At 46.6% G+C, this 19,807-nt stretch overlaps 1 protein-coding gene across 1 annotated transcript; it reads left to right on the top strand.

The window, feature by feature from the left end:
* Positions 1–365: 365 nt before the first annotated feature.
* LOC140455312 (zinc-binding protein A33-like) lies at positions 366–19,590 on the top strand. Its single transcript, XM_072550085.1, has 6 exons — positions 366–1,126; positions 1,216–1,311; positions 1,405–1,638; positions 2,244–2,266; positions 3,412–3,527; positions 17,139–19,590. The coding sequence occupies exons 1-6, from the start codon at positions 716–718 to the stop codon at positions 17,699–17,701; spliced, it is 1,443 nt and encodes a 480-aa protein (XP_072406186.1). The 5' UTR covers positions 366–715; the 3' UTR covers positions 17,702–19,590.
* The last annotated feature ends 217 nt before the right edge of the window (positions 19,591–19,807 follow it).

Raw genomic sequence — 19,807 nt, 5'->3', positions numbered from 1 at the left:
CACTCTTATCTAGACTCTGGTTTCCAGCCTCTTCAGTCCTTGTTTTTACCTGAGAGGGGACAAGGCAGCTGCCCTGCTCACTGGTCACATTGTATGGCTAGTTTTTTTTTCTCTGTACATCACAACAGCGAGAACATTTCAGGAAGGCTGAATGGTCATCAATGTGCTTGGGTAAATCTTATTGTCCTGAAGGACGCTTAAATGCGAAAGATTCACAGATCTAATCCCAGGAAAGACTGCTTCCGTATCTGTTATCTCAATATCTGACGGACATGTATAATACTTTGTCTCCGAGTTTGAGTGCATGCAATCACTCACACAATTCAGGTTACAGATCCGGATCTTACACCGGGTTTCACCAGAGGGTTTGGAACCGGCAGTGAGTTCAGTCTGCAGCAAAGTGTCAGGAAAACTCCCTCACCGCCCATTTCCGCCTCATATTTCTCTCAATTCCCAGCCAACGCCAACACAACATGGACTTTCACCCTCCCGGCCAAAGTTCATCTTCTCCTCCTACTCCTCCGCGTTCTAATTCCGTTTCTCCTTCAACGTTTTCTTCTCTCCCTTCAAAATATCTGGAGAATAAAGCTATCTTATAATTATTCTCCGAGTATTGCGGTGAAATTCATCAGCAAATGTTTAAAGTGATTGTGTTCACCAGCTCAGTCACAGTGAGCCTGAAAGCACTTTGAATCGGTAAGTGCTGAGATTGATCATGGCTTCCAGACAGCAACTCCAGAGACTGACCGAGGAGACAATTTGTCCCATTTGTTTGGATTTCTTCACCGATCCGGTTATACTGGATTGTGGACACAATTTCTGCCGCTCTTGTATCACCCAGACTTGGGAAGAGAAGGGGATAAACTCCTGCCCGGAATGTAGAGAGGTGTTTCCGGAAAGAAACCTCAGGGTAAATCGGGCCCTAGCGAATCTGGCCGAGGAGGCTCGAACATTAAAGCTGGATCCGAAAGAGAAGGAAAGTAAACCTCACTGTGAGAAACATCAGAGAGAACTGGAGCTGTTTTGTGAAACTGACAGGAAATTAATCTGTGCGATTTGTAGAGATTCGCGGGAACACAGAGAGCACCGCTTCCTGCCGATCAATGAGGCTGTTGAAATCTACAAGGTAAAAGGGGACTATTTTCTAAACTGTGAGCTGTGTTAGCGCTTTCGCATAGTGACACTTCAATTTTCTCATTTTCTCTCCCAATTCAGCATAAGCTGAAATCTTCCTTCGATTCTCTCACAGAGAAGAAATCGGCGGTTCAACAAACGGAACTGACCCAGAAACGGAAGATTTCCGAAGTGAGGGTGAGCTCTCCCTGTGCTGATTCTCTGGGATCTCGGTTAGTTTTGTTCCCTTTATCGCGGGACATTAATGAGGTTTCACATTTCATTTGGTAGGAACAGGCGAGCAGTCTGCAGACCCACATCAGATCTGCGTTCACTAAAATGCACCAGATTCTCACTGAGAAAGAGCAGCGTTTACTCAGAGATCTCAGGGAAGAAGAGGACAGGATTGTGGAACCAATGGAGAAAAACCTTCGAGAGATTCAGGAGAATTTAAATTCTATTGAGGAGGAACTCTTAAAGTTGCAGAAACAGATGGAGCAAACAGAGGAGCTGATATTTCTAGAGGTGAGGAAATATTTGCACGCTATTTCAGATACATTTCAGACATGATGACAATTGTAAAAATAATATGTAATTTAGTGCAAAAAAAAACCTAAACTGCACTTGTGACTGTCCAGACGATTCTGCTGTTGTCACTGAAGAAGGGTCAATGCTCCCGAAGCGTTCACTCTGATTTCTCTCCACAGATTCATCAAACCAACAGAGATTTTCCAGTAAATTTCGGTTCGTTTTGTAACCGCTGCCACACTGTCTGCAGATCCTCGGAAATACCGACATTCTCCCGGGATGGGATGCGATGTTTTTATTTGTTTTGTTGTTCTCTCCATGTTCCCCAAGTTTAATTATCTCTTGGAATTCCCATAGTAATCCAGTTACAGCTCCATGTGGAGAGTGTGTGGGTATGTCTGGTACAGAGGGAGTGTGAGAGTCACTGTGTCTGTGAGCGGGACTGATGGGTATTGCCAGTTTATTTTACCCTCTCCTCAATCTTCCTTCCAAAATGTATCACTTCACACTCCCGTGTTGTGTCTGCTCATTTCAGCAGCCTATCTGTCTCCTCCTGAAATCTGTTACTGCCATCCTCACTGTTTGTGATTCATTTCTTTCAGGAGGAAGCTTGTCGGAAGAGAAGGTAGGACATGCTCTTTACTGAAACTCTGCACAGTTTGCTCAGTAACTCAGTGACGGGTTACTATGGGGTTATTTCCTGGTTATTGTCGCGATTTTAAAGTGTGATTTATCGGAAAGCAATTATTTCGACTATGGTTCAAACACAAGTGTTTTTATAATAAGAAAGTTATTGCACGGTTGAGACAGTATTAGATGTTATAAAACTGTTCTGCAGCATTGTAAGTAATGACAAGATGCTTGTAAATAATACAACCTGGTTCTCAGGTTGGAAGAGATCATTGCCCTGATTTGGGCTGTTTGTGTGACTGTGACCTTTCCCTGACCCTGAGAGAGCCACACGGCCCATGTTTCCAGGGAATGGCCATCCCTGTCCCTGCCTGGCTCCTGACCAACCCGAGACAATCAGAGTTTAAAGGGCAAATCATTTTTGTTTCACTTTTTACAACACTAACTCGCACCATAGCCTTTATAAAGAGTACAATAAATGCAAAATCAAAAACAAAAGACCTTCAATTAGTGTAATGTCACGTTCTGAGATATTTTACAGGACCACTGGAACGTATAGAAAAGTGTCACTGAGATATTAATCCAGGTGATTGATGCAGGTTTTAATGCACCTTAAAGGAAGAAAGAGGAATAGAGAGATGGAGAGGTTCAGGGAGGGAATTCCAGAGCTGAAGCAATCGGCAGCTGAAGGTCCAACTTCCAGAGGGGGGAGAGTCTAAAATTAGAGATGGTCAAGAGGCTGAAAGTAGAGGAGCAGGATTCTCGGAGGGTTGTGGGACCCAAGTATTACTCAGTTGGACATGAAGCATTTCGACGTTTCAGTTTTTCATCTCTGTTTTACAAGTTCATGTTTATAATACAGCAAGGGGATGGAGAAAATATTTATCATCTCCGTGGTGTGTGATGTTTCAGTGCCTAATCTGTTTTCAGGACATTGGCCTTTCTCTCAATCTGGGGGTTTTCAATCCTTGCCCTTGCATTAGCGAATTCTTGCTGGATCAGTTATAAAAATAAGATGAACATTTCACTTTCTACCCATTGACTCAAGCACAAAAAGTGTGGAAAGCTTGAATATTTAAACCTTTTCATAAATGTTTGAACAAAGCAGAATTTATGATGTCATCTGTTTAATGTTTATAGAATTAGTGATGAGGAGAAGAAACTCTCATCTGCTGATGGCTTTCTGTCTCTGGGACAGCTCACTGGCCCTTTACAGTACACAGTCTGGAGAGAAATGATACACACTATTCACCCAGGTAAACACGTGTATTCATTTTCCTAATGATAGATCCAGTTATGCAATGTCTCCAGGGCCCAGGTTACATTTCACACCATTAGTTGTTAATTCTGGGAGATTCTCCCTGGAAATATTGTACTTCCTGTGGGTCCATTTGGATAAGTATCTGAAGCTATCAGCTCTGTGCGTCAGAGCAGTGAAGGGTTCTGTGTAACCAGAGGAATAGAGCACGGAAACAGGATTTTGAGAGGAGACTGGGCTCACTCCATCTGGAGTGACATTGGAGGAACAATGTTTTATCATAATATCAGGAAGACATGAAGACATTAAAGAGCCAGTGTTAACAGGTGTGTATCTAATGGGGGTTGTGAGACAAAACAAAAACAGAAATTGCTTGAAAATCTCAGCAGATCTACCAGCATCCATGGAGTGAAATCAGAGTTAACCTTTCAGATTGTGTGACCCTTCTTCAGAACTGGTAGTAGCTGGGAAAAGTTGGTTTATATGCAGAAGATAGAGTGGTGGAGGAGGTAAGGAGGAAATTATAGGTTGGGATAGACCCCAAAGAGAGAGAAGAACAGTTAGAAAGACAAAGGAGTGGATAACGATTAGGTTAGGAGAAGGTAAAAACAATGACTGCAGATGCTGAAAACCAAATACTGGATTAGTGGTGCTGGAAGAGCACAGCAGTTCAGGCAGCATCCAACGAGCAGCGAAATCGACGTTTCGGGCAAAAGCCCTTCATCAGGAATAAAACTTTTATTCCTGATGAAGGGCTTTTGCCCGAAACATCGATTTCGCTGCTCGTTGGATGCTGCCTGAACTGCTGTGCTCTTCCAGCACCACTAATCCAGTATTAGGTTAGGAGATACTAGTGCCTAATAATAGGCAGAATGTAATGGTAGTGATAACACGACCTGGCTTGTGGGATAGGGGTCTAGGTCATGGTAGAGCTCTGGGCCTAATGTTATTGGCCTCGAAATTGAGTCCAGAGAAGTGCAGGGTCCGGATGTGGAAAATGAGGTGTTGTTCATCCAGCCTGCACTGAGCTTCAGTAGAACACTGCAGCAAGCCTGAGACAGAGATGTTACCCAAAGCATAGGATGGTGTATTAAAGTGGCAGGAAACTGGAAGCTCAGGATCTTTTTTTAAGGCAGAACACAGATGCTTTGTTTCCTCAGTGCAGAGGAGACCACCTTGTGAGCAATGAATGCAGGAGACTCAATTGTGTAAAGTGCAGGTTATGTGCTGCTTCACCTGGAGGATGCGTTGGGCCCTTGGATACTGAGGAGGGATGAGGTAAATGGGCAGGTGTTTTACCTTTGGCAGTTGCTGAGGATGTTGCTGTGGGGCTGTGGGTGGTGAAGGAAGAGTGCACCAGGGTGTCCTGGTGGAATGGACCCTGTGAAGGGTTGTCAAGGGAGGGGAGTGTGTCTGGTGGTGACATCTTCCTGCAGGTGGCATAAATGGTGTCTGATACTTTTCGAGTTGTGGATGCTGGTGGGATGGCAGATTTGGACAAGAGGAATGTTAATGCTATTGTGGCGTGGGGCAGACCCAGTTGAGGGCACTCTCAACAACATTGCTGGGGAATCCTCAGCTGAGGAAGCACGTGTGCATTTCTGAGGCTCCCTTGTCAAAGTTTGCCTTGTCAGAGCACATGGAATGGAGATGGAGAAACTGGGAGAATGGAAAATAGTCTTTACAGGAAGCAGGGTCTGAGGATGTGTACTGAAAAATGTGTTGCTGGAAAAGCGCAGCAGGCCAGGCAGCATCAAAGGAGCAGGAGAATCGATGTTTTGGGCATAAGCCCTTCTTCAGGAATCTGAAGAAGGGCTTATGCCCGAAACGTCGATTCTCCTGCTCCTTGGATGCTGCCTGACCTGCTGTGCTTTTCCAGCAACACATTTTTCAGCTCTGATCTCCAGCATCTGCAGTCCTCACTCTCTCCTCTGAGGATGTATACTCTATGTAGCTGGGAAAGTTGTGTTTATAGTGGATATTATTGGTCAGTCTATCCCCAGAGATGTCGAGGAAGGGAAAGGAGAAATCAGTAATAGACCAGCTGAAGGTGCGAGTGAGGTGAAAATTGGAAATTGGCAGTGTGAGAATGGGGAAGAGGATAGGTGAGTGGGGAAGTTGGGATTTAGATAGTTTAGTGAAGAGAAGGACTTGCAAACACTGAAAGACTACATTGTATATTTGAAGGTATGTGTTGATCTTACTGAAGTGGTCAATGATGAAAACTGTAGCAGATAAATATCAACCGAAATAACTTTGGATACTGAAAATAAGAGTTAAAAACAGAAATTGCTGGAAAAGCTCAGCATGTCTGGCAGCACCTGTGGAGAGAAATCAGAGTTAATGTTTCGGATCAAGTGGCTCTTCCTCAGAACTGATGGTAGCTCAGAAAATGTCAGTTTATATGCAGACATTAGTGTGGGGAAAGGGGTTAGGACTATCTGCTAGGTGGGCATAGAGTACAAAGTCAGAAAAAAGCAGTTGCACAGAAAAAGGAATGATTCAGAGGGTGTCTAGCTGTTAATAGGGCTAACAATGGGTTGTGTGTAATATCAGACTCTGTATAATGAGGCCTGGTCAGTCGGGGTTGAAGTAAGGACACGGGAGAGCTCAGGCCTTAAAGGTAATGAACTCAATATTGAGTCCGGGAGGCTGCAGAGTCCGAATGAGGTGCTGTTCTTCAGCTTGTGCTGAGTTTCGCTGGAGCACTGCAGCAAGCCTGAGACAGAGATGTCAGTCAGGAAACAGGGTGATGAGTTAAAGGAGCAGGCAACTGGAAGCTCAGGGTCTTTTTTACAGACAGAATGCAAATGTACAGCAAAGCAGTCACCCAGTTTATGCATCATTTCCCCAATGTAGAGGAGACCACATTGTGAGCAGAGAATGCAGTAGATTAGATTGAGTGAAGTGCAGAGAAGGCATTGCTTCACCTGGAAGGTCTGTTTGGGCCCTCGAATACTGAGGGGGGGAGGAAGGAAATGGACAGGTGTTCCACTTTCTGTAGTTACAGGGGAAGGTGCCATGAAGCTTTGCGGGGGAGCTGTTGGGAGTGAGGGAAGAATAGACCAGGGTGTCCTGGATGGAACAGTCCCTGTGGAAGGTGGACAAGAGAGGGGAGAGGAATATGTGTCTGGTGGTTGCATCTTGCTGGAGGTGGCAGAAATTATGGCTAATGATCTTCTGGATGTGGATGCTGGTGGGATTGCAGGTAAAGACAAGGGGAACCTTACCACTATTACATAGAACATAGAACATAGAACATAGAAGAATACAGCGCAGTACAGGCCCTTCGGCCCTCGATGTTGTGCCGATCAAAGCCCACCTAACCTACACTAACCCACTATCCTCCATATACCTATCCAATGCCCGCTTAAATACCCATAAAGAGGGAGAGTCCACCACTGCTACTGGCAGGGCATTCCATGAACCTACGACTCGCTGAGTGAAGAACCTACCCCTAACATCAGTCCTATATCTACCCCCCCTTAATTTAAAGCTATGCCCCCTTGTAATCGCTGACTCCATACGTGGAAAAAGGTTCTCACTATCAACCCTATCTAACCCCCTAATCATCTTGTACACCTCTATCAAGTCACCCCTAAACCTTCTTTTCTCCAAAGAAAACAACCCCAAGTGCCTCAGCCTTTCCTCATAGGATCTTCCTACCATACCAGGCAACATCCTGGTAAACTTCCTCTGCACCCGTTCCAGTGCCTCCACATCCTTGCTATAGTATGGCGACCAAAACTGCACACAATTTTCCAGATGCGGCCGCACCAGAGTCTTATACAACTGCAGCATGACCTCAGGACTCCGGAACTCAATTCCTCTACCAATAAAAGCCAGTACGCCATATGCCTTCTTCACTGCACTATTTACCTGGGTGGCAACTTTCAGAGATCTGTGTACATGGACACCAAGATCCTTCTGCTCTTCCACACTACCAAGTATCCGACCATTAGCCCAGTACCCCATCTTTTTGTTACTCTTACCAAAGTGAATCACCTCACACTTAGCTACATTGAACTCCATTTGCCACCTTTCTGCCCAGCTCTGCAGCTTCTCTATATCCCGCTGTAACCTGCCACATCCTTCCTCACTGTCTACAACTCCTCCGACTTTTGTATCATCCGCAAACTTGCTCACCCAACCTTCTAACCCTCCTCCAGGTCATTTATAAAAATGACAAACAGCAATGGTCCCAAAACAGATCCTTGCGGAACACCGCTAGTGACGGCACTCCAAGATGAACCTTTGCCATCAACTACTACCCTCTGTCTTCTTCCAGCCAGCCAATTCCTAATCCAAACCTCCAACTCACCCTCAATGCCATATCTCTGTATTTTCTGCAGTAGCCTACCATGGGGGACCTTATCAAACGCCTTACTAAAATCCATATATACCACATCTACCGCTTTCCCCTCATCTACCTCCTTCGTCACCTTCTCAAAGAATTCAATAAGGTTTGTGAGGCACGACCTGCCCTTCACAAAACCATGCTGACTATCCTTGATCACATTATTCTTATCCAGATGTGCATAAATCCTATCCCTTACAATTCTCTCTAAGACTTTGCCCACAACAGAAGTGAGACTCACTGGCCTATAGTTACTAGGATTATCCCTACTCCCCTTCTTGAACAAGGGAACCACGTTTGCTAGCCTCCAGTCCTCTGGCACTACTCCTGTAGACAAAGAGGACACAAAAATCAAGGCCAATGGCTCTGCAATCTCCTCCCTTGCTTCCCAGAGAATCCGAGGATAAATGCCATCAGGCCCAGGGGACTTATCTATTTTCACCCTTTCCAGAATTTCCAACACCTCTTCTCTACATATCTCAAAGCCATCCATTCTACTTATTCGTGCCTCAGTATTCATATTGCAGGAGGGAAGAGAAGGAGTGAGGGCTGAAATGCCAGAGATGAGTTAGACCCAGCTGGGGGCCCTGTTACCAACAGTGCTGGAGAATCCATGGTTCAGGAAGAATGAATGCGATAGAGACGGAGTATCTGAGAGCATGGAATAGAGTTTTTACAGGAAGCAGAGTGTGAGGACGTACAGTCCAGGTAACTGTGGGAGTCAGTGGGTTTATAGTGGATATTAGTGGCCAGTCTATCACCAGAAATAGAAACAGGAATGTTGAGGAAAGGAAGGGAGGAGTCAAGGATGGCCCAGGTGAAGGTGAGAACAAATAAATGTTTCTAATTCCAGATGAGAGAGGGAGACAGCACCAATGACATCATCAACATAGAAAGACCTGTGTGCAGGACTGGAATAAGACTGGAACAAGGAACATTCCATGTATCCCACAAAGAGACAGGGAAAACTGGGGACTCATGTGGGTACCCATGGCCACCCCTCTGACTCGAAACCAAATGAGAGGAATTAAAAGGGAAGTTGTTCAGGGTGAAGGTGAGCTTGGCCAAGGGGAGGAAGGTGGTGGGAGAGTGGGGATGGTTCAGGCCTTTGTTCCAGGAAGAAGGGGAGAGCCCTGAGACCATCCTGGTGAGGGATGGAGGTGTAGAGGGATTGCTTGACCATGGTAAAGAGGAGGAGAAAGTGAGGACTGCAGATGCTGAAGATCAGAGCTGAAAATGTGTTGCTGGAAAAGCGCAGCAGGTCAGGCAGCATCCAAGGAGCAGGAGAATTGACGTTTCGGGCATAAGCTCTTCTTCAGGAATGGTAAAGAGGAGGCAGATGGAGCCACAAACTAGCAAGTTTGGAACTGACATAAAGTGTCAGAGGAATGGCGGATGTAAGTGAGCAGGGACTGGAGCAGGGGAGACAAGACGAGGTTATGGTAGGAGATGAGTTCTGTGGGGCAGGAGCAGGTAGAAAGAATGGATCTGCCGTTTGTGTATATTGGGAAGGAGGTAGAAGCGAGCTGTGCAGGGTCGGGGACTATCAACTGGAGGCAGTTGGAGTGGGGGCAGATCCCCAGATGAAATGAGGTTGGTGACCATGGTTGACACAATTGCCAAATGTTACATCATGGGGTCATAGGTGAGAGGCCGACAGGAGGAGGTATCTAAGAGAGATTTTAGCTTCTGCAATGTAGTGTTCAGGTTGCCAAGCACCACCCTGATCAGCAGCTTAATATCAAAGTCATGACTGAATCTGAGAGCACAGAACATGGTGCTGCCTCCCTCTCCCATTCGGAATTGAAAAGGTTTATCAATTTTGTTTCAAACTTCCACCTCACTCTCACCTTCACCTGGTCTATCTCTGAATCTCCCTTCCTTTCCTGAACATCTCTGTTTCTATTTCTGGGGATAGACTGGCCAGCAATGTCCGCAAGCTGGAACAACAACACCTCATTTTCAGCCTGGGGATCCTGCAGCCTTTCAGACACAATATCAAATTAAATAATATTGGGGTCTGAACTCTCCCATGTCCTTACCCCAACCCACACAACCAGGCTTTGTTATCATGGAGACTGTTAGTACACACAAGCCATTGTTAGCCACTAATAGTCTCCATTAACAGCTATTCACCCCCCTCATACATGCTCATGACTAAGAAATACCTCATTGGGATTGGAGTATCAGCTCTCAAATAGACAGTGGGAAATTAAGAAGCAACATGTAGGGAGATCTCAGACATCTGTCAGATTAATAGGATTGTAATAGTAGGGAATTTTAACTTTTCAAACATAAACTGGGAATGCCATTGTGTTAAGGACTTGGATGGAGAGGAGTCTAAGTGTATCAAAGAACATTTTCTTATTCAATATGCGATTGTACCTCTTTTCCCTGGAGCGTCGAAGGCTGAGGGGTGACCTTGTGGAGCATTATAAAATCATGAGGGGCATGGATAGGGGAAATAGTAAGGAAGTCCAGAACTAGAAGGCAGAGATCTATGGTAAGAGGGAGAAGATTTAAAAGGAATCTGTGGGGCAAATTTTTCATGCAAAGGGTGCTGCATGTATGCAGTGAGTTGCAGAGAAAGTGGTGGGGGCTGACCAGTAAAGGCAAGTGTGCCATTCTCTCTCTTTACCACCCTGTCTACCTGCAATACCACCCCAAGGAACCATGTACTTGCACCCCCAGGCCTCCCGCTCAGTAACATTCCCCAGGGCCCCACCATCAACTGTATTAGTCCTGGCCTCATTTGCCTGATCAAAATGCAACACTCACATTTATCTAAACTCCATCTGCAGCTCCTTGGCCCACTGGCCCATCTGCTCAAGATTCTGTTGCAGTCTAATATAATCTTTTGTTTACTGTCCACTGAACAATATCTTCATGTCTTCTGCCAACTTATGAACGGTGTTAGACAAGCAGGAGGCAGGGAGAACACAGCAAGCCAGGCAGCATCAGGAGGTGGAGGAGTTGAATTTTTTGGGTATAACCTTTCTTCAGGATTGGGGGTGGGTGAGGGGGGAACTGAAGATAAAGGAGGTGGCAGGAGCAGGGTTGTGAATTGGCGATAGGTGAAGACAGGCAGAGGGTATGACTTGGTTGGTCGATGGGTGGAATGAATCCGGTTGGTGGCTGGGAGGAGTGGAAGAAAGGGGGAGGGGCTGGGAAGGGAGTAGGGGATGAGAAAGGACGTTATTTGAAATTGAAGAACACATCGTTGAGCCCTCCGGGCTGTCGACTGCCCAAGCGGGTGATGTGTTGTTCCTCCAATTTTGGGTTTGATTCATTGTGGCAATGGAGGAGGCCAAAGATGGTTATGTTGGAAAAGGAGAGGGGAGGGGAATTAAATGGGCAGTGACTGGAAGGTCCGGTCGGCCTCTACAGACCCGGCTGCGATGCTCAGCAAACATTTCCCTCAGTTTATGTTTGGTCTCTCCAAAGAAGAGAAGATGACATCGGGAGCACCTGATGCAGAAAACTGGGCTGGAAGAGAGACAGGTGAGCCTCTGTCTCACCTGGAAGGACTGTTTGGGGCTCTGGATGGTTCTGAGGGGAGTTGGTGTACCAGCAGGTTTTGCATCTTTTGCAGTTGCAGGGAAAGGTACCTGGGAGTTCAGGTGGGTCGGTAGGGAGAGTGACACAAACCAAGGACTGTCGATGGTGACTGTTCTTGCAGAAGGCAGAGAGACATGGGGAGGGGAAGATGTTCTTGGTGGTAGGGTCTAGTTGGAGTTGGCAGAAGTGTTTGAGGATGATGCGTTGGTTGCGGAGACTGGTAGGTGAGGAGAGGGGGGACTCTGACCTTATTGCATTGAGGGGGGTATGTTTAGAGCAGTGGAACAGGGAATGGAGGTGCAATGGAGGGCTGTCTGGATGACAGAGGGGGGAAATGTACATTGTTCAAAATAGGTTGATGTCTGGGATGTTCATGAGTGGAATGTTTCCTCGTCCAAGCAGGTGCAGTGAAGGCAGAGTAATTGGGAGAATGGGATGGAGTTCTTGCAGGATATTTGGTGGGAGGAGATGTGTTTCAGGAATGCTCCTTGTTTGTAAAATTCTTCCTTGTGAAGTCTCCCTTTCTCCTCACATCACTCAGGCCTTGTGAGAGTTTGTGAGTTTATAGTAATCATCCGTCTGGAGACTGTTGCTGGAGATGGAAACAGCGAGATCAAGAAAGGGAGGGAGGTGTCCGATATGAACCAACTTAGGAACCATGCTTTCAATGTTTGCACCCAAATGATTTATATACATGACCAAAAGCAGTGGGACCCAGCACCAATCCTTGTGTCACACCGCTGGTTTCCAGTCTGAAAAGCAACCCTCGACCATCACACTCTGCCTCCTACCTTCAATCCAATTTTGTACTGAATTGGGAGCTCCCCCTGGAGCCCATGTGATCTAACCTTACTAACCAGTCTACCATGCAAAACCTTATTGAATGCTTTGTTGAAGTCTATATGGACAATGTCTATTGCTCAGTCTTCATCAATTTTCTTTGTAACATCTTCAAAAAACTCAATCAGGATGCGGTTTCTCACTTACAAAGCCATGTTGGTGATTCCTAATAAGTCTTTTGTGTTTCCACATGCATGAAAAATCCTGCCCCACCCTCTCCAATAACTTACCCACAACTGATGTAAAGCTCCCTGGTCCATAGTTCCCTCACTTTTCCTTACAGCCTTTCTTAAATAATAGCAACAAATTAGCCAACCTCCAGTTCTGGCACCTCACCTGTGGCTATTGTTAACACAAATATGTCAGCAACGGGTCCAGCAATCTCTTCCCTAGCTTCCCTAGTTTCTGGTAAAGACCTGATCAGGTCCTGGGATTAATTTAGCTTTTTACAATTGAAGACCACCACAGCATATCTTCTTCTGTAACATGAACTCTTTTCAAGACATCACTATTTATTTCCCCAAGTTCCCTAGATGCTGGGAAATGGAATAAAAGTTGATAGTCCCTTGATGACTAGCATGGCCACAATGGGCTGAAGGGCCTCATTTGATGCTGTGTTATTCTATGGCTATGTAGGTTTGTTAGCTCAGTTGGCTGGATAGCTGCTGTGTGACACAGACTGGCAGTAACAGTGTAGGTTCAGTTCCTACACTGTGAAGATCCTGTCTTCTCATCCATGCCTTTTCACTGAGGGATGGTGACGCTGGTAATAAACTTGCCACTAGCTTTCTCTCTCAGATCAGACAGCAGCCTCTGGGACTATGTCAACTTCACTTTCTTTCACGCTGTAGCTCAAGAAGTTTTCTCTGTTTCAGGAATGCTCCTTGTTTTTTAAAATTCTTCCGTGTGAAGTCTCCCTTTCCCCTCACATCACTCAGGCCTTACACTATCCCCCATTCTCTCACCCCCATAACTCCCATCCACCACCCTGAAATTGTCCTATCTCCTCAGAATAACATAAGTGTTTAAAAACCCAATCACCACTGCCACAACTTAATGATGTTGTTCCAAATAATTGGAACATCCTCATAAACACCACCTTGGGAAAAACAAAGGAAAGTCAAACCCAGGTTCTCGCAGGAGAGATGAAAGATAGAAAGAGGTGGTCAGCATGGAGCAGTTTCTTAGACCAGCAGACTCAAAAACTGACTGCTTGCCAAACCAAACCAAAACCAGAGTTAAGTTGATCTGGGAGAACTGGATGCTCCCCTTCCATTGAACAAGTGTTCCTTTAAACTTGAATTGGAGATGCCGGTGTTGGACTGGGGTGTACAAAATTAAAAATCACACAACACCAGGTTATAGTCCAACAGGTTTAATTGGAAGCACACTAGCTTTCAGAGCATCACTCCTGATGAAGGAGTGACACTCCGAAAGCTAGTGTGCTTCCAATTAAACCTGTTGGACTATAACCTGGTGTTGTCTGATTTTTAACTTTAAACTTGAAAGCCTTTTACCTGAGGCAGGATCTGTTATCTGTCATCAAATTGGCCTTAAAACCCATAAAAACTAGACACGTTGGAACCTGTGTGTTTATGACACTCTTAAAAAAAACAAGAACAACCTAACCTTATTTAAGGAGAAACATTTTCACACCCCTCACTCACCCCCACACTCTCAGCCTTGCCCCACACATCTCCCTTTCACTTCCTCCTCCTGTCTCCCTGATCCTCCTCAAGTCATCCTCCTTATTTTCATTCCCCCTATCCATCTCCCTTGCTGTCAATTTCACTCCCATTTTCCCTTACACCCCACCTCTCCCCTCCTCCACACTCGTGAACTCTCACACAGTCCACCTCTTTATTCACCCCATCACTCACTCTCTCCTCAGTTTCCTTGTCTCTATCCCTCACTGCATTCCCCTTCCATCTCAATACAGGCCCTACTCTCCTCACCTTCCCTCCCCATCACTCTTCCATCGACCTCACTCTCCACTCCCTACCTTCGACCAACACTCCCTCCTGATCTCCCACCCCACTCCCTCCTGCTCTCATTGTCTCCCTTCAACTCACTCCCCACTCCCATCCCTGACCCTACTCTCCCTATCCAAAACCCACTTCTCCCACTCCCTCACTGCCCACCTGCTCACCCATCATTTACTCTTCCCTTTCATTCACTGTTCCCTCTGGCTGAGCTTCCCTTCCCAGTCACGCTCCCCTTGACCTCATTCTCCTTTTGGTTTGTACTTGCCATTAGTTATCCCTTAGCTTGACAGACCATGGCCTCACTGCATTATTCACCCTCCACCCCACTCACCTGCACATTCCTCAAATCCATCCATTCCACGATTGTTCACCATTCAGTCCTCCCCCACTCTCCCTTCAATGTCCAATCTTCACAATTCCCTCTTCCCTCCATATCACTCTCCTTGCCACTCCACCTCCCCCTTCTACTCTGGTTGCCTACACTCTCCAATCTTCCTCCCCATTAATGCCCCCTCATTCCCTCCTGCTCTCCCATTCATCGTCAATCTCACAGCCACATCCTGATAACTCCTCATACCCTCTCAGCTCACTCTTCCCTCTCCCGCACTATTCTCCCATGCATAAATTCCCATTCCGGTCACTCTCTCCTCAACCTCGCTGTGCTCTCATCCTCTGCCTTGCACTGCCCTTCACTCATATTTCACATTCACCCTCCTCCTGTATTCCATTCCTCCCTAATCACTCTGCCATGATTTACCCCACCCCTGATTCTCCCTTCCCTTTTAATCTTGCCTCCTCACTATCCCCTTCCTCTTCATTCTCACCTCCACTTCTCTCCCCCTACCTCATCCTCAAATTCACTAACCTTCTCCAAATTCCACAGACTTCTTCAACTTCTGAGACCCAACTCTATCCTTCCTTTGAAACCAACAGCCTACACTGCCCTCATCTTTACTCTCCTCTCCCCCTCATAGACTCCACCTCATCCTCCAGTTCACTCACCTCCAGAATCCCCACAAGACCTTATTTTGCACTTGCTCACTTCCACATCTCATCCCCTTATATACCCCATCACTCCCCACCACTCACTCTCCTCTCCCACTAACTCAAACCTCCCATGGCCAAAAGGAACCTGTCTTTCTCCCCTCCAGATCAGCCATCCCTTTCTCCCCACTCTCACATCCCTTTCTCTCTTCTCCTGAATCACCATATCTCCAACTCTCAACCCTCCCACTCAGTCTCTCAATCTTCAAATCTCAAATAGACCTTCTGTTGTCAGCCCCCCATTCTACAATACTGCTCACTCTCCCCTACATCATCTCAAACAGTACCTGCCTCTCACAAAACCTCCAAACCTTCTCCCATGTCCTTACCCAGCTTCCAATCATTCCCTCCTCCATCACTTACTCCATTTCTTCACTCTTCCATTCCTGCCCTGAGGTTGAAAACCTCCCATCATTTCTGCCCATCTTTATCATGCTCCTCTCCTCCTTCCCTAAACTCTCTTTTACAAAAGCAACTTCACTCTACCCTCTCTCCGTCTCCCCACTCCCTTGCTGCCCCTCACCCCTGCCTCTCCTCACTATTCCCATTCCCACCCACTCACATCAGCTCACTTTCCCCTTTCTCTTACATTCACCAACCTTCCACTTACTGACTCCCTTTCCCTTCACTTGCACACTTCCACATCTCATCCCCTTATATACCCGATCACTCCCCACCACTCACTCTCCTCTCTCACTCACTCAAACCTCCGTTTCCTCTTGTTATCGCACCCCTCATGCTCACTTCCCCAGTATTCTCCGCTCCTCTCATTCTCCCCTTCCTCTCACTTTCCCTTCCCCATTCCATCATTCTCACTCTCCGACTCAGTCTCCCCATCTAATTTGTTTCTTCCTCCTGGACCTAACCATTTCCCCTTACAGTCCATGTTCCATCCCTCTCTCTAATTCAGTCCTCACCTTCACGCTACCCTCCCCCACCTATCCATACCATTCACTCTCACTAACCCCTTCACTCTCCCCCACCTCTCACATACCCTTCACTCTGCCCATCGCTCTCCCCACCCTCGCCTGGCACTCACCATCTGTCACTCCCCTGTGCTGTCCCACTCCCCCTTGCTCTCCCCTCACTATCTATCTCCCTCCCCTCCTGTTCTGTTTCTTCTCCCTCAACCTCTGCTACAGTCCCTCCCCCTCACTCTCCCCTCACCTTCTGCTTCAGTTTACCCTCCCCAGCACACTCCCCCTAACGACTACCATCACACTCCCATCCCCACAATTCCCCCTTCTTCTCCCCACTGCTCCTGGCTCCCCAGATAACGCTGCACTCCCCAACCTGTTCTCTCCCTCCCTCTCCTTCACTTTACCCCTTCTCATCGCTCTCAGCTGAGCACTCAAATTTCCCATTGCTCACCTGCGTCTGAGCTCCCCCTCATTCTCCATACCTCTCTCTCATACCACCCCTTCACTCTCCCCTCCTCTATCTCCCACCTCTCCTCACTCTCCACCCTCTATCCCACATCTCCTCGCTCTCCCCATCTCTTTAACCTCCCCCTCCCTCCTGCGATAGGGTTAAGGTTTGGGTTCTGTTCTTCCTGTGCACTTCATTTCCCCACCCACTCCCCTCAAAGTGAGCTCTCTCACCTCACCTCCCTCGCTCCTCCTTCCCCATTCTTCCTCCCCATCCCTTCACTCGCATCATTCACTCCCCTTTCCCTGACCCTCCTCTCCTTCAAACTCCGCATTTCGGGACTTACCTTATCTCCCCTCCACTCCCACCACCTCTATCGCTCAACCCCCCACTACCTGCTCCCCTCGTCCTCCCTGGCCTCCCTCTTTCTGACGGTGTTATTTGATCTCTCCCCCAGCTCCAGCCTCTCTGACTCTGGATCCGAACACAGCCCATCCCCGGCTCATCCTGTCTGAGGACCGGACCAGTGTGAGACTCGGAGACAAACACCAGCCGCTCCCTGACTCCCCGGAGAGATTTGATCCCTGGGAATGTGTCCTTGGATCAGAGGGATTCACATCAGGGAGACATTACTGGGAGGTGGAGGTGGGGGAGAAGACCTGGTGGTATCTAGGAGTGGCCCGAGAGTCTGTGAAGAGGAAACGGGGGATCATCCTGAACCCGGAGACCGGATTCTGGATTGTGGGGCTGAATCCCGAATGTGATTATTTAGCCTCCACCTCCCCCTCACTGACCCGCCTCTTCCCAAGTGCGAATCCCCGGAAGATCGGGGTTTTCCTGGACTATGAGGGGGGACAGGTATCATTTTACAATGCGGACACCATGTCCCATCTCCACACTTTCACCCACACTTTTACTGAGAGGATCTTTCCCATCTTCTATCCGGGAGGGAATGACGACGGGAAAAACTCCGCCCCGCTGACAATCTGCGGGATTAAAGGGCACAGATCCATCCCATAATTTCACCCCGTTCCCCTTCCTCCTCCCAGCTGTAAACTGATGGGGGTCGGTCTCAGTCTGGGGGAAAGAAGGAGGGGGAGAGAAGAAACAAATAGAAGCTCAATTGTAGAGTGGGACTGACTGGGTAGAATGAGCTGTGAGCTGCAGGAACCCGGGGACCTTCCTGCCTGTAATGTTGCTCCACAGGCGGGAGGTGGCGCTACATGACGGTGTTGGAGATAAATCAGTCAGTGGGTCTCAGACTGGGCTGAGGAGAGTCTTTCCGGGGTGACTAGGCTCGATCAAAATAAAAACGTCAGACTGAGCTTGTTTAGATTTCCACCATGTGTCAGTAATGTATATCCCACACATAATTTGATAATATGGAGAAACTGGTCTTGTTATGCTCAGGTCTGTAACTATTGCCCAGAATGTTAACTGCTCTTTCGTAAAATTAGAAAATTTGAAAACCTCAGATTTGAAAGTGATGGGTGAATTGATTATTTATGTCATGATCAGATAATATTTAACCATGTTTGTAACCGTTCAGTTGGTGCAAACTGCAATGTAGGTGGAGTCAGTTATCAGTTTTCCCTGAGTTATTGCTCTCTTATCTCATTTACAGTGAAATAATCCTTGAGTCGCACCAACGAAAATGTCTGATAAAACTCTCGCACTCTACTATGCACCGAACCTATTCAGATGTCTATGTTTATGTAATTATAATTTATATAGAAGTGCAGTATCAAATTTGAAAATTGATTCTTCAATCAAATCAATATCTGCGATTCTCTACAGTGAAAGCAAGGCTTCTAAAAAAATTATATCATCAATAAATCCAAGACAGTTGTCATTTTATTTGTAAATTTCTCCAGAACATGTATTCTTGTAGCTCATATTCCAACTTCATCTGGATTATTTCAAAATTCACTGTTTTGAGTCAATGGAGTGTTAGTTACTGGGAAATGATCCCACGTTTACTCTGGACTTTCAGTTATTGCTCCCTTCGGTAGGATCTTAGAGTCAGAGATTGATTGAGGCCTACAGCACAGAGAATAGGCCCTTCGGCCCAAACTGGTCCATGCCAACCAAAAGGTCTATCCACACTAACCTCATTTCCTTGCACTTGGCCCATATCCTTCTAAACATTTCCTGTCCATGTATTTCTCCAAACTTCCTTGAAATGTTGTTAATGTGCCCATCTCAACCACTTCAGCTGGCAGCTTATTCTGTATGCAATCCATCCTCTGTATAAAATCATTGCCCCTTTTATTCCTTCCCCTCTCACTGGAAACTGATGTCCTCTCTTCCTTGATTCTGCAACCCTGGGTAAAAGACTGAGTGTGTTCACCCTATCCATGCCTCCCGTGATCTTATTCACTTCTCTAAGTATCTCTGCTCAGTCTCTTCCACTCTAAAGTAAAATGTTCTCACTTGTCCAACCTTTCCCTATAACTCAGACACTTGATTCCAGGTAGCATCCTTGTAAAATTCTTCTGCACACTTTCCAGTTTAATAACATCCTTCCTAAAGCAAGGTGACCAAAACTGAACCCAATACTCCAACTGCAGCCTCACCAATGTCCTGTACAACTGCAACATAACTTCCCAACCTCTATACTCAGTGCCCTGACTAATGAAGGCCTGTGTGCCAAAAGTCTTCTTCATTGTCCTGCCCACCTGTGACTCCACTTTCAGAGAACCGTGTACCTGAACTCCAAGTCTCTCTGTTCTACTACACTCCTTAAGACCCTAACATTCATCATGAAATGCCCACCTTGATTTGACTTTCCAAATGGCAGGACCTTAGACTTATCTATATTAAACTCCATTTGCCATTTCTCAGCCCACTTCCCCAGCTGATCAAGGTCCTGGTGCAATTTCTGAGAAACCTCCTGATTGTCGACAATACCGCCTATTTTAGTGTTATCTGCACATTATCATGTGGTGGCCAGTGGGAACGTCCACATGTTTCAGACCGTGAAGCTGTAAAGTCAGATGGATAGAGTATTCAGCTGGTCCAAGTCCAGTCCCTTTTCCCCTCCTGCCCTCCAATATTGTTTTTACAGTCAAACTTTTATTCAATTTTGTAGTATTGTAAGTGATTCAGTTCTTAAAATAAAGCGTA

The sequence above is a fragment of the Chiloscyllium punctatum genome, chromosome 30 (assembly GCF_047496795.1).
Source record: "Chiloscyllium punctatum isolate Juve2018m chromosome 30, sChiPun1.3, whole genome shotgun sequence".
In the NCBI taxonomy this organism is placed as follows: domain Eukaryota; kingdom Metazoa; phylum Chordata; class Chondrichthyes; order Orectolobiformes; family Hemiscylliidae; genus Chiloscyllium; species Chiloscyllium punctatum.
Note: the sequence above shows the minus strand (reverse complement) of the source record. Positions and strands in the feature narration are given on the sequence as shown.